Source organism: Chrysochloris asiatica, unplaced genomic scaffold (assembly GCF_000296735.1).
Source record: "Chrysochloris asiatica unplaced genomic scaffold, ChrAsi1.0 scaffold00207, whole genome shotgun sequence".
Taxonomy (NCBI): Eukaryota; Metazoa; Chordata; class Mammalia; order Afrosoricida; family Chrysochloridae; genus Chrysochloris; species Chrysochloris asiatica.
In genome coordinates, this window is record NW_006408725.1 from 3,602,099 (window position 1) to 3,616,271 (window position 14,173).

At 37.3% G+C, this 14,173-nt stretch overlaps 1 protein-coding gene across 2 annotated transcripts in view; it reads right to left on the minus strand.

Moving 5' to 3' along the window:
• KIFAP3 (kinesin-associated protein 3) overlaps nt 1-14,173 on the minus strand; it is a 239,440-nt gene that overhangs the window by 47,198 nt on the left and 178,069 nt on the right. For both annotated transcript variants that reach the window (XM_006872636.1, XM_006872635.1), the window contains one exon: nt 4,905-5,094. In XM_006872636.1, the coding sequence (XP_006872698.1) occupies nt 4,905-5,094 (190 nt within the window). The remainder of the gene's footprint in view (nt 1-4,904; nt 5,095-14,173) is intronic.

The window sequence follows — 14,173 nt, forward strand, 5'->3', positions numbered from 1 at the left end:
TTAGCTCCATCAAGGTCAGTATGTGATCATACCAGCCATTGAATCCATCCCTAAAGAACTGAAGTTCCTAGGAGTTTAACAATGTTAATGCAATCTTTCTTTTTGCATTATTAACTGAAGAAAAATGGGTGTCCTTTAGAGATTTTTTTTAAGATCTGTTGTTAAGTGCCATTGAGTCGGAAAGTAAAAAATATCAGAAGGAACCAAATCAGAACTGTAAGGTGGGTGCTGGATGGGTTTCTGTTGAAACTCTTGAAGAACTGTCCCTTTTGGTGAGAGGAATGAGCAGGAGCATTGCTGTGGTGGAGGACTTGGGTGAAGCTTTCCCTGGTGGTTTTCTGCTGTTGCTCTGGCTAACTGTCTCAAAACACTCGCATAATAAGTAGATGTTATCATGCTTTGGTCCTCCAGAAAACCAACATATTTCATCTGTTACAATTCTTCTAAGAAATGTTTCTGGATCTTGATCCCACTGGTTTAAATTTTCTACTGAAAGTTCTGCTCTTGTCTGCAGCTAATCTGGGCACAACACTGAGTGGATGTTTTGACACCCATCAAGCAGAATATTTGCTCAACTTTAATTTTTCAGTCAGAATTGAGTAATCTGAACCAACTGAGATGCCTATGGTGTTGGCGGCTACTGTTTCTGCTGTTAATCGTTGGTCTTCTTTAATTAGGGCCTGAATAAGATTGTTTCCTTGATAACTGATGTGGATGGTCAACAGTAATCATTTTTGGGTGGCACTGACCCCATAAACTTTTTGAAAAACATCAGTGATTTTGCCATTCTTCTAACCAAGCTTCACCACAAACTTGATGTCTGTTATTGCTTTAATTTTAGCAGAATTCATGTTATTCTGACTGAGGCTCTTTTCAAACTGATATCTTATTCTTCTTAGTGCTTCAAACTAGATACTGTTCTGATGTTATAACAAGTTTGTTGTTGTTGTTGCTTAGTGCTGTCAAGTTGGTTCCAACTCATAGTGACTCTGCATAGGGTTTCCGAGGAGGGGGTGGTGGGTTTGAACCACTGACCTTGTGGTTAGTAGATCAACGCTTATCCTATATCGCCACACTGTATGGATTTATTCTGGTGCAACAATAACAATAAATAATTGAAATCCATTCATGGTTTTTTCATAATGTACATTTCCCACAAATTTTTTAAATACCCATTTTAACTGTCAATAATGGAGAAAATGAGCAAAAGAAATGACTGAAGTAATAAATCATAACTTATTTGATTATACCTGAAAAGGCTCATTACAGAAACAGATAAGTGAAAGCTATGGTTTTACAATGATCCGGAAACAGAAAGATTTTTAGTTTCTTATTCTAGAATTATATTCACATGTCAAAAATAAGATTCACTACAAATTATGAAAACTAAGAAAAGTAAAAAGTCATTTGGAAATAACGATATTGCTGTTGTTTAGTGCCATTGAATCGGTAACAGATTCATAGCGACCCCGTATAGGGTTTCTGAGGAGCGGCTGGTGAGCTTGAACGCCAACCTTGTAGTTCACACCGACATTGCACTCCAGCACATTAACCCACAGCACCATACCAGAAATAACACTACAACTTTATAAATTATACTTTCTCTATGGGTAACAGAAGAGTCCCTGGGTGGTACAAATGGTTAACACGCTCAACCACTAACTGAAAGGTTGTTGGATGTTTAAGCCCATCCAGCGATACCTTGGAAGAAAGACCTAGTGATCTCCTTCCAAAAAATTGAAAACTTTATAGCGCACAGTTATACTCTGACACGCATGGGGTCAGCATGAGTTGGAGTGCACCTGATGGCAAGTGGTTACTGGTTATCAAGTACTAAAACCAACAGCTGAATTTTCACATTGTTGGTTGTTGTTAAGTGCCATCAAGTTGTTTCTGACTCACAGCAACCTTGTATAGGGTTTCCGAGGAGTGGCTGGTAAGTTTGGACCACTCACCTTGTGGTTCAAGCTGACCTTGTGGTCCAGTGCTTACCCCACAGAGCCAATGAAGTTAAGTTGGACTGCTAACTGCAAGGTCAACAGTTCAAACCCACCAGCCAATCCTTGGAAACCCTATACAGGATCATTATACATCAGAACCAACTTGGTGACAACAACAAAAACAACAATCCACAATAATTTTATATTTTAGAAATAAACTGCAGTCCTGGTGTGGCACTGTAGGATAAGTACTAGGCTGCAAGGTCAGTTTGAACCACAAGGTTAGTGGTTCAAATTCACCAGCTGTTCCTTGGAAACCCTATACAGGGTTGCTATGAGTCAGAACTGACTTGACGGCAGTTAACAACAACAGCAGAAATAAACAAATGTAACTAAAGAAGATGCTAGATTTTCATTTCACGACAATACTAAGATTTTTCTTTTTTCAAAAAAGTAAGAGAAACAGATACATTTTGATTGATGACTTGATCTTAATGACTAGGAAACACCAAATGCTATTTCATTTTATAGTGAAAGATCAAGGGAACGATGGGTCACTTAGTTTTACCTCTCCACTGAAAAGCTACGGATGCTACTCTTATTGAATCAGCCTCATGTTTCATTGTTGTTAGGTGCTGGCAACTCAGATCTGACTCATAGTTCTGACTCTGAAGAGTAGCTCGTGGATTTGGACTGCCAACCTGTGGTTAGCAGTTCAGTGCTTATCCTACAGTGCCACACCAGGACTCTGAATGCTTAATGCTGATGACTCAAGCATTCAAACCCATCGTAACACAAATTTATCTAATAGTTCTGAAAATATCAATGGGCACAATAACTGAAAAGAGGCTGACGTTAGCTAGATTCCATGAGGCATATCGTGAGATGTTACAGACCTTCACTGAGTAGGTGAACTATTCATGGAACATGAAGTTGGTAAAATAATTCATAAAATAAAATCAATATAGAAAATCTACTTTAAATTCACAGAATGTCATTTATACTGTCAAATGTCTACTGCTGATGTTGTGTGCTGTCATGTTGCCTCTGACTCATAGTGACCCTGTATAGAATTTCCGAGGCTGCAGTCTTTACAGAAGCAGAAAATCTCATCTTTCTCCCACAGAGTGGCTGGTGGATTTGAACTGCCAACCTTCTGTTTAGCAGTCCAAGGCTTATCCTACAAACCCAGCAGCAGCACTCACATCATTAGGCTGCTGCTGCTGCTGGTAGTGCACCGTGGAGTCGGTTCTGACTCATAGTGACCCTGTATAGGGTTTCTGAGGCTGTAAATCTTTATGCGAGCAGAAAGCCTCATCTTTCCCTTGTGAAGCAGCTGGTGGATTGGAACTGCTGACCTTGTAGTTAGCAGCCCAAAACGTAACCCACCACACCACCAGGGCTTCATATCTAGAGTATGAAGGATAAACAAAAGAAAACATGAAAGGATCCAATAAGAAGATTTTACCTAACAAATGCTTAGTTATTTTTTTCCATCACATAAAGATTCTTTACATTTTGGTATACATAAGTATATACCATTTTCCCCAAAAAAGTATTTTAGTTAAGCATCTTAGTTATAAAATACGACAAAAAAACCAAAAAGATTTGACTTTCATTTTTTAAAGAGGTTAATTTTATCAGAATTAACTTTGGAAGTATAAAATAACTTTTTAGAAATCTATTTTAAAATTCTAATTATAGTTATATAAAAAGGTTGAATACTGATGTGCTTAATAATTTTACTTGGTCATGAAACTATGATTGATTCACATTGAAAGGTAGCTCTTAATCTTCAAAGCAGGAAACTTGATCCCAACAATATTCTGACTCCTACTAGCCAAATAATCCATATCATATATATTGTACATCATTTTACCTCATGAATATCTGAATATGTAAGGAACAGCTGCTTGCCATTACTGAACTAAAACATTCTGGTTGGTTGAAATTAATGATCTACGCCATCTGGTTTGAAACACAAAGCAGTATTTCATAACTACTGTAAAGCTCAGTTAAGGAAGAAATCTATTTAATTTAAAAATATAGCAGCGATTTTCCATGATTCAAATAAGTATATCAAATATAAAAATATATTTCCTATTAGTTTAAAAATAGAAATATTTGAGCAATATTTGTACAATCCACAATTATGAAAACAAATGAATGAATACATAGTAGGAAAAAGTACAATGTGAGCATTAATAATACACGATTATTACTTTAATGCTTTCTATCTGACAACTGCTGCAGATTTTAATAGAAATCCTTTCCTTCCTTTGCTCAATTAAACGACTTCAATAAAGTAATGTTAATATTGGCAACAGTGCAATGCATTAAAAGTAAGAATATGCAAAAATTTACCAATCTTTGTGCCAAACCTATCCCTGGAAAAAAAGCAGTATGGTAGAATAAATAAGGTTATATACGTAAAAATTAAATTTTATTTTGAAAACACTGGCAGAATTTAGAAAAAATTGTCACTATTAAGTTTCTAAATTTTTCCAATAGTCATCAAATAGAGTTTAGCAGCAAAATCATGACAAATTAAGTTGTTAAGATTAAATCCATTAGAGGACAAAACAAAAAAGTTATTAAGTTATAAATTTAATAAAGGAAGAATAAAAAATAACTACTATTTTCAAACAGAATCCCAAATCTTGAAGATGTCAGTTTAAGTTATACATTCTGGAAAATAATAACATTCTAAGAGTGATTAATTTTCCTGGTATACTTTTTTTTATAGAGACCACATCAAAGAGACTAAATCAGAAAAAAAAATAATTGTGGGTTAATAGGTTTGCCTGGTATGTATAGATGTTACATCTGAAATCATTACCAGAAGACCATTTATATACTAACAGAAGTCCTTACAAAGCTTAGGAATGAGCAAGTTTGGCAGGCCCAAATCCCTATCTATATATAACACACAATTGTTTATTTATGCTTTGATTATCATCTTACCTGAGTTGTAGAAAAGGTCAGGTCTTTCAAGAATATCTCCTTCATGAATGTATGGCTCAATTCGATCATCACCATATAAGTACTGCTCACTCTCATCCATCTGACGACTCTCTACCATCTCCAGCCACTGAGAGTTATGCCAACGAAACTTTTCACTCTGAATTTTCTTAGCCCATTCTTCATCATATTCCTATTGAAAACAAATTGTGAACTATTTTATAAGCTTACGAAAGAACTTTCTTGTCACTTGGATAGAAGTCTAGAGAATTTTGGGACTCTTTCTTTAGGTCGGGGAAACATTAAAGCATCTGTTGAGAATTACCTTATAAAATTACCAGTAAGTAAAGAGCAATTAAATACACAAGACTCTTGTGTTACAAATCATTAATGACAATGGTAAGCATTGGAAAAGTTAAAATTTCACAGATTCTTTTTTTATTTAAATGTTACCAAAATTTATATAAGCAATCAGATTTTCAAAAATGTTCTTAAGGCTATAATTACGAATGGTACTAATGACAGGTGGTTACCATTAAAAGCACATCTGCTGTATCTTTTTGTTTCAATAACAAGTTTCAGGAGGATAAAATGCAGTATTAAAGTATTTCTCTTTACTACTTAAATTGATTATAATAAAAACAAGTATCAGAATTGAGTTCAATTGTGTTCTAATCACAAAACAATGATTTTATTTAGGTACATAATTATTTGTTTTAATGTTTTTAACTCTGCTTTGACCATGAACACCTGAGGAGAAAGAATGTGGCTTCTTGGTGACTGTTTTTGAACAAATAAACAAGTTACTATAAACTGCAGCTGAACGTCTCTGAACTTCCCTCTCTAGGTTGTGGCTATTTCTGACAGCTGTATACACTTAACAATTAATGGACAGTGGAAACAATGGCAAAGATGAAAAAAGAAGTAGATGCATTTTATTTGTCATCCTCTCCCTAATCCAAAACCCACTGCTATCAAGTCTGTGACTCCCAGCGACCTTGAAAAGGATTTCTGCGGCTGTAAATCTTTATAGGAGCAGACAGCCTCAGCTATCTCCCAAGGAGTGACTGGCAGGTTTGTACTGCTGACCTTGCGGTTAACAGTCCAGTGTTTATCCTGCAGGGCTATCGGGAGTCCTAATCCTATCCTTTTGTTGTTGATAAGTGCCACTGACTCATTGCAAGCCTGTAAAGGGTTTCCAAGGAGCGACTGGCTTGACCTTGCCATTAGCAATCTGGTGCTTATCCTATATTGTCACACCAGAATTCCATCCTATGCCTGTTGATGTTAAGTGCTGTTGAGTCACATTTGACTCATAGTGACTCTATATAAGGTTCCCAAGGAGCAACTAGTGAGACTGAACCAACAACATTATGGTTAGCAGTCCAGTGCTTATCCTATAGTGCCACACCATGACTCCATCCTATCCCTGTTGTTAAGTGCTGAGTCGGATCCACAGTGATCCTGTAAAGGATGTCCGTGGCTATAAATCTCTGTGGGAGCACAAAGCCTCATCTTTCTCCCATGGAGGGGCTGGTGAACTCGAATCACTGAACTTGTGGTTCATTGTTGTTCTTACCTGTCATCAAGTTGGTTCCAACCCACAGCAACCCTGTATAGGGTTTCCGAGGAGTGGCTGCTGGGTGTGACCCGCTGACCTTGCAGTTCAAACCGACCTTGCAGTCCAGTGCATTATCCTACAGTGCCACAACAGGACTCCATGTGGTTCATAGTCCAGCGCTTATTGTATGAAGCCACCAAGCTTGGATTCTTTAAACTCCTGCCATATCCATTCAGAGATGCCTCTGAAGAAAGCACTGTCGATCTACCTCGGAAAACGTGGTCATTTAAAACCCAGGAGAGCACAATAAACCTACTCTGGCGCACCTGGACTCACTATGCACTGCAATCTACTTGGCGACTACCAGGGCTTGGAACTGTTGGTTAGAAGCCGGATGACAACCGGCTAACTGGTTGCAAAAGGAATTGGAGGGGAACTGGGCAACAGCACTGCCCCCTAGTGGACAAGAGGAGCATATAAATTAAGAGGCAACCCAAATATGTATTTTAGTCAAATGTTGCGCATTTTTAAAGCTGAGAATCAAGTAAAACAAACAAACAACCCACCACAGAATGAATATAAGAAAAAACAAAAATTTTATAATAAATATAACTATTAGTACTTTGTTGTTAAAAGCCAATACATTTTTTAGCAGTGCCATCTAGCGATCGGATTGTAGACTCTACAGTGTGTGTGAAAATATACAGATGCCCCATTTCAACTGAGGTTGGTAGAGGTGGAAAATATTTTCTGGCTATGGTACTGCTGTAGTCCTGACGTGGCACTATAGGATAAGCACCAGACTACACGGTTGGTTTGAACTTTAAGGTCGGCAGTTCAAATCTACCAGATACTCCTCAGAAACCCTATACAGGGTCGTTAAGTTGGAACCAACTCGATGAACCTAAAACAACAATGGTACTTACTACTAATGCCAAATCTGTCAACAAATTAATAAGATTTCCTTCTTTATTAATGGCTAGCTATTACTAATCCTATTAGTAGTCAATTTATGTCCTAATATGATTATTTAAAATTAAATGTTTTTAATAAAACTAAGAGCTATCATAAGCATCACTATTATATTTTGCTTTATAAATAATAAGAATCTATTATTCAACTGATCAATTTCAATATTTAAACCACTGGAGATGATTTACTCTAAGTTACATCTACAATGTTTTTGTTCATACATTAATAATAAATCCAAATGGCATATACTTGTAGATAGTATTTATGTAGTCCTAGTGATTCGATGGAGTCCTGGTGTGGTATTATAGGACAGCCTCAAGGATGGAGGTTCACACCCACCAGTCACTCCTCGGAAACCCTATACAGGGTCACTATGTCACTATGATTCGGAACCTACTCGACAATAATTAATAGGTCAACTTGCAGCTCTGAAATTCCTCTATTATGCTCTCTCTGACCTGTCCCCACTTAGGAGGGTGTTGAGTAAAGAGGGAGTTGAAAAAATAATAAGAAAAAAACATTATAAGTGGTTCTGTTGGCTATAGGTTTTGCAGGTTTACTTTGGATTTCCAAAATTCAATAAAATGCTAAGTTGTGCCTATTCATGTAATATAGGCATTGTGATGAACTCCAAAGTAATTAAGAGTAAATGCTAAAAATAACAGGGGACTTCTTTAGATTAATATGATTACACAATTATATTTCTGATATCATTTATGGCCCTATCAGGAATTCTGGTATTACACTATAGGATAAGCACTGGACTGCTAACTGCAAGGTCAGTGGTTCAAACCCATCACTTGCTCCTTGGAAACCCTACTCAGGATCACTATGAGTCAAAACAGACTCAACAGCATTTAACAACATAGGTGCTCAATTAAAATTAACTGCATAAAGATGTTACTGCCATGTAAGAAGTGGCTAAATCATCTTTAAAGAACCAATCACATAACTTACAGTAAAAAGATGGACTTATTATCCACTGAGACATAAAATGTAATACACAAACAAAAAGTAAATGGTATTTTGGGCAAAAAATTTTCTATACCAACTGACTTTTTTCATTAAAAAAAGCTAGTTATAGGTCATACCACCAAAAAATTCCATAAGAATATGCTTTACAGTAAATTCCATAAATTCTCCATTAAATACTGGAACAAATTTTAGTGTTATTGCTCCATTTAAAAAATAGTGGATTGTTTCACACAATGAGAAGCATAAACCTAATGTTTCACCGTGGTAGAAAAACTAAAAATCTGATCATTTGAATAAAGAGGTAATTCAAGGAAGATGGCAGAAGGACACATGATCTGCTTGTTTTATTATAATTTAAGTGAAAAGTAAATGGATTCTTAATGGGAGAATAAGAATTAAAATTCAGTTAAGTGCCTAAAGCATGTGAAACCTGGGGTTTGCTTTTCCACTAAGAATAAAATTAGTAACTTACCAGTACCTGTGAAATGTTACAGAGCTAAGTGAAAAAAACACACACAAAACTTAAAACATATCCATAAAATGTATTTAGCCCAGTGAAGTGATGCTCTGTACAAAAAAAAAAAAATTCCTGCTTACTCAAGAAGTTATCATACTTGACCTATACTTATGGATACAGTAAGCTCAAAAGAGGGAACAAATCTTTACAGAGAGGATCATTCCTACCGCCTTGATACACAGGGTTGACAGGGTTGGGCAACTTAGACATTGGCTACCCAAAATAGGGGGCTACAAAGGCAAGAAGTGACTGGCTTACAAGCTTTCAAGAGGGAGCCTAGTTCCAGATGGTGTGGGGGAAGGTAGAATCTCAGAGTGGTTTCCAACCTGTCTGGATGGGAGGGTTGATGAAAGGAGATGGGGCTGATGATAGGAGACTCTTGTGGTTCAATAGTGAATAATTGCTATCAGGATGGACTGTGAATGTTGGAAATGTAAAGGTGGACATTTTGTAGCAAAAAGAGGGGAGGGGTTGACACTGCAGTCCAGGAGCGGAGGTCCCTGGAACCATCAAGGGAGAAGAGCAGAATGTGAGACTCTATACAGAGAAGCAGTGATGCCAGAGATGGAGGCAGAGATGAAGACACGGAGAGATGGAGTAGTTGGGGACTCTGGACTCAGACAAGGAGAGGGGCTGTGTATGGACAGCTAGGGGGCAAGCTTGCAGGGGTGTGCCCTTTGGTTGTTTGATGAGGGGATTGTAATCATTGCAATGAAACAAAATAAGATAGGATGAATGTAAAGCTTATGTTCCTCCATGTAAGTTATCACATAATTCACAATAAACACTTAAAAAATAATAATTAAAAAAAAGAAGTTATCATCTTACATTCTCTTGTAAGGATCTTTTCGTAATTTAACAATAACGAAAAATACATCTAATAAATGAAGTAATAAAGCTGTGACCTTCACAAAACATAGCTCTTCTAACTCGTCTTTTTATCACCATATGAATTCACAACAACTCTTTTATTAATAAGCCCACACATTCAAGTCTGAATTTTAAAAAATAGACTACCTGCTCCATCTAACATTTGCAAATACACAAACCAAAAACTTTGACTTGTTAACATTTTGGAAAAGCTGGTGTTCTAAGGCAGTAAGGTAGCGAAGCCTCTAACACTAAGTATAAGAATACCCTTAATCTAATTTGAATTCCAAAAAACTTTTTACCCCTTCCTCTTCTATCATTTCATGACTGAATTAGCCCATAGAACCAGTGCATTTTTTTAAACATCAAAAGCCCAAAAAGTATAGCAGCAATTATATAAACTATACTGTTATTTTCTTTTTCCTAAATAATTTTATTCTGATTTTAAATAATCTTGCATCACAAAACAAGAGCTTTAATATATATGACTAACATAATGGTTAACATGTGAACATTGTAGTGCAGTGTATTATAAGCTGGGCTGATAACTGCAAGTTCAATGGTTTGAATCCATCAGCCAGTCCACACGAGGATGAGGCTTTCTGCTTCCATAAAGATTTACACCCTTGGAAACCCTATGTAGGGTTGCTATGAGTTGGAATTGACTCACAACCATCACTGCCATTATTTACTGGAGAGTTTTAGTGTGGTACTGTAAGATAAGCACTGGACTGCTTACTCAAGGTCAACAGTTCAAACTCATTAACCGCTCCTTGGGAACTATTTGTTGTTGTTGTTGTTAGGTGCTGTTGAATCAGTTCCAACTCATAGTGACCCTGTATAGGGTTCTCAAGGGGTGGTTGGTGGTTTGAACTGCTGATCTTGTAGTTCACACTGACCTTCCAGTCCAGTGTATTATCCTGCTGTGCCTTACCAGAACTCCCTGTACAGAGTCACTATGAGTTGGAATCTACTCAACGGCACAGAACAAGAGTTTCCTGGGCTTCAATGAAAACACAACACTTGTGTTTTCAGCTTTTGGGGAAAAAAACAGATTAAAAAAACAGCCTAGTCCTTAGCAAATATGAGAAAAAATATGTTATTTTATATAAAACTAAGGATTTAGGATACTAAAAATTAGAGTTTGAAAACATACAATGATTATTGAATCCCACTACAATTAATTAAGGAGTCCTGGTGTGGTGCTTTTGGATAAGCACTGGACTGCAAGGTCAGTTTGAACAGCAAGCAAGGTCAGAGGCTCAAATCCACGAGCCGCTCTGTGGAAACCCTATACAGGGTCACTATGAGTCAGAATTGACTCAATGACACTTAACAGCAGAACAATAATTAATGAAGGCAGCAGTTCAAATCCAGCAGCCACTCTCGGAGAGAGATGAGTCTGTCTGCTCCTGTAAAGATTCACAGTCTCAGAAACCCTAAGGAGCAGTTCAGTTCTGTCCTACAGGGTCACACTATGAGTTGGAATTAACTCTACTGCTTAAGTTTGGTTTTGAATTTTCCTATTCTGAACTTTCCTATGCATAATAATGGTCTTTTGTAACTGACTGACTTCTTTCACCTAACATGTTTTCAAGATTCATACAGGTTGCTGTTTAGAGCAAAATTATTTATAAAAAAAAAAAAAAAAGTCCAGGCTTACTGGTCAGAAAGAGACTAGAAGAACCTGAGACTATAGCCCTCAACTACCCTTCATTCTAGAAAGGACCTCAGCCTTGTAGGCCAGCTTTCATCCAAGCAATAGGTAATAGGTACACAGGAGGGGGACAACAACACTAGTAAGGTATGCTCACTATGGAATGTTGTCAATCATTCAAAATCAAAAGGACATTTACCTAAGGATAAGGCTGAGAAGGGATGGGAAGGTGAGTGCAATGGAAATAGGGACCATAGGGAGGAAGCAGGACAACTGTTATTGCAAGGAGGGGATTACAATAACTGAGATGAAACTAAGTGTGTGATTTGTTGAATGCAAAACTGATGATTTTGTCTGTTGTTGTTATTGTTAAGTGCCATCAAGTCAGTTCCGACCCATAGCGACCCTGTACAGGGTTTCCGAGGGTATAAATCTTTACGGGAGTAGAAAGCCTCATCTTTCTCCCGCGGGGCATCTGGTAGTTTCGAACTGCTGACCTTAAGGTTCGCAGCCCACTTCTTAACCACTACGCTGGATTACAATAACTGAGATGAAACAAAGTGTGTGATTTGTTGAATGCAAAACTGATGATTTTGTCTATAAACCTTCAATTCACAATAAAACATTTTTTAAAAAAGCAAATCAATTGCTATCTACAATTTTTGATTCACAAAATAAAAAAGGCTAAAACATTAGAAAAAAAATATCAAAATGAAGATATACTTTCCTAAGAAAGAACATGCTGACAACCTTACATATTTTCTTTCTTTCTGTCCCCTCTGCCCCCTCTCACACACAACTTTTTTCCTTCAATTTTGGTGAAAACCAGTAAAGGCTTTCCCATCTGCCAGTGGATCAGTATTTGGGTACATACTTTGGGGATCCTCAATGGATGTTTATAGTGATAGCAAAGTCATAGTTTCTTTATGTCACAGAGTGAATTTATAGAATTAATATCACGGTATTAAACCAAAAAAACAAACTCCAGTGCTGTGGAGTTGATACAGAGGACGGGCCCGTGGTTTGCAAGACTGTAAATCTACAGGAGCAGACAGCCACATGGTTTTCCTGGGAGCAGGTGATGAGTCTGAACCACTGACCTTTTGGTTAGTATCTAAGTGCCTTAGCCACTGCACCACCAGGACTCCTTATAATATGGTATTAAACAACAAAAAAAACCCCACCACCAGAGACTTGACTGAGTCTCATCTTTTTGAACTGCTGACCTTGCGGTTAGCAGCCCAATACCAAACCCACAGCACCATCAGGGCTCCTTATAATATGGCATGTTGTCCTTGCTTGGTGCCACTGACTTAGTTCCCACTCAGAATGACCAGGCTGCACATTATCACTGGGGCAGAAAACCTCTTCTTTCCTCTATGAACCAGCTGATGGGTTTGAACTGTGGTTAACAGTTTAGTGCTTATCCTACAGAACCATCAGCACTCCAGATGGTATGGTGGTGGTGGGTGTATGCCACTGAGATGGTTCTGACTCACAGTGACCCTGTATAGGTATTCTGAGACTGTAAACCTTTACGGGAGCAGAGAGCTTAGCTTCATCTTTCTCCCTTAAAGAAGGTGGTGGATTTGAAGTGTTGACCTTGTTGGTTAGCAGCCCAACACATAGTCCACTATGCCACAGTACTGTATAAAGAACATTGGATTAGGAGTTAGAGGACCTGGGTTCTGGATACAGCTCTATTACTAACTGAAGTATGTAACCTTCTTAAGGTATTTTCATCTCTCCTGGCCTCACAGTCTTTATTTATAAGATAAAACTAATCTAAGATTTACACAAGCTCTAACATTCTAAAAATAAAAATCTAAGCTTAATACCATTATTTCTTAAGGACAATGAAATAATTATCCCAAATAACTGAAAAAGGGAATGGCAGTATAGGGAATTGCTTTTAAAAACTCAGATAACATCTCTAAATTAATATGCAGTCTCAAGCATTTTAAAAATAAATTCATATTCCAATTGCTATGGAATCCAAAATATGTGTTGGAATCCTGACCTCTAACCTGCGGATGCAATCCCAGTTTGTTTTTTTTTCTATGTTAATAAGGCCACACCCATGCAAGGTGTGTTTTCAATCTAATCACTCTTGAGATGGAAAAAGAGCAGACTAGGCACAAAAACAGGCAGGGACAAACAGGAAGATAGATGTCACATGAAGACTGCCCAGGAACCAAGGAACAAAAGCTAAAAGAGACAAAGATCTTTCCTCAGAACCCACAGAGAGCGAAGCTTCCCCTACAATTAGTGCTCTGAATCTAGACTTCTAGCTTCTCAAATTGAGAGAAAATAAATTTGTTGGTTTAAACCACCTCCTTTTGGTATTTCCGTTACAGCAGCACTAGCAACCTAAGACATCAATTACTATCAATTTCCTCCAAGATCTCCTAAGACCTCTACTCTCATCTAATATACCCCCACCCCCATATATCCAGGAGATATTTATGAGAATTTAGAGCGGTCTCAGTACAACTATAGCCAAGACTGCCGTTAAAATCTATCGAGTTAATGCAGAAATATTCTAGGAATGCTCTTGCGTTTTCATTTTTGAAATACTTCTTTTCATGACACATACACCCAAGTATCCTTGTCTTAAATTTGAGTGTATATTGTATTTAAAAAGAAAGCATGAATTGTTTTTCATTTTCTTCTCTTTTCAGCTCCTTACATTATGATCTTAAGCACTCAGTTTTCATAAA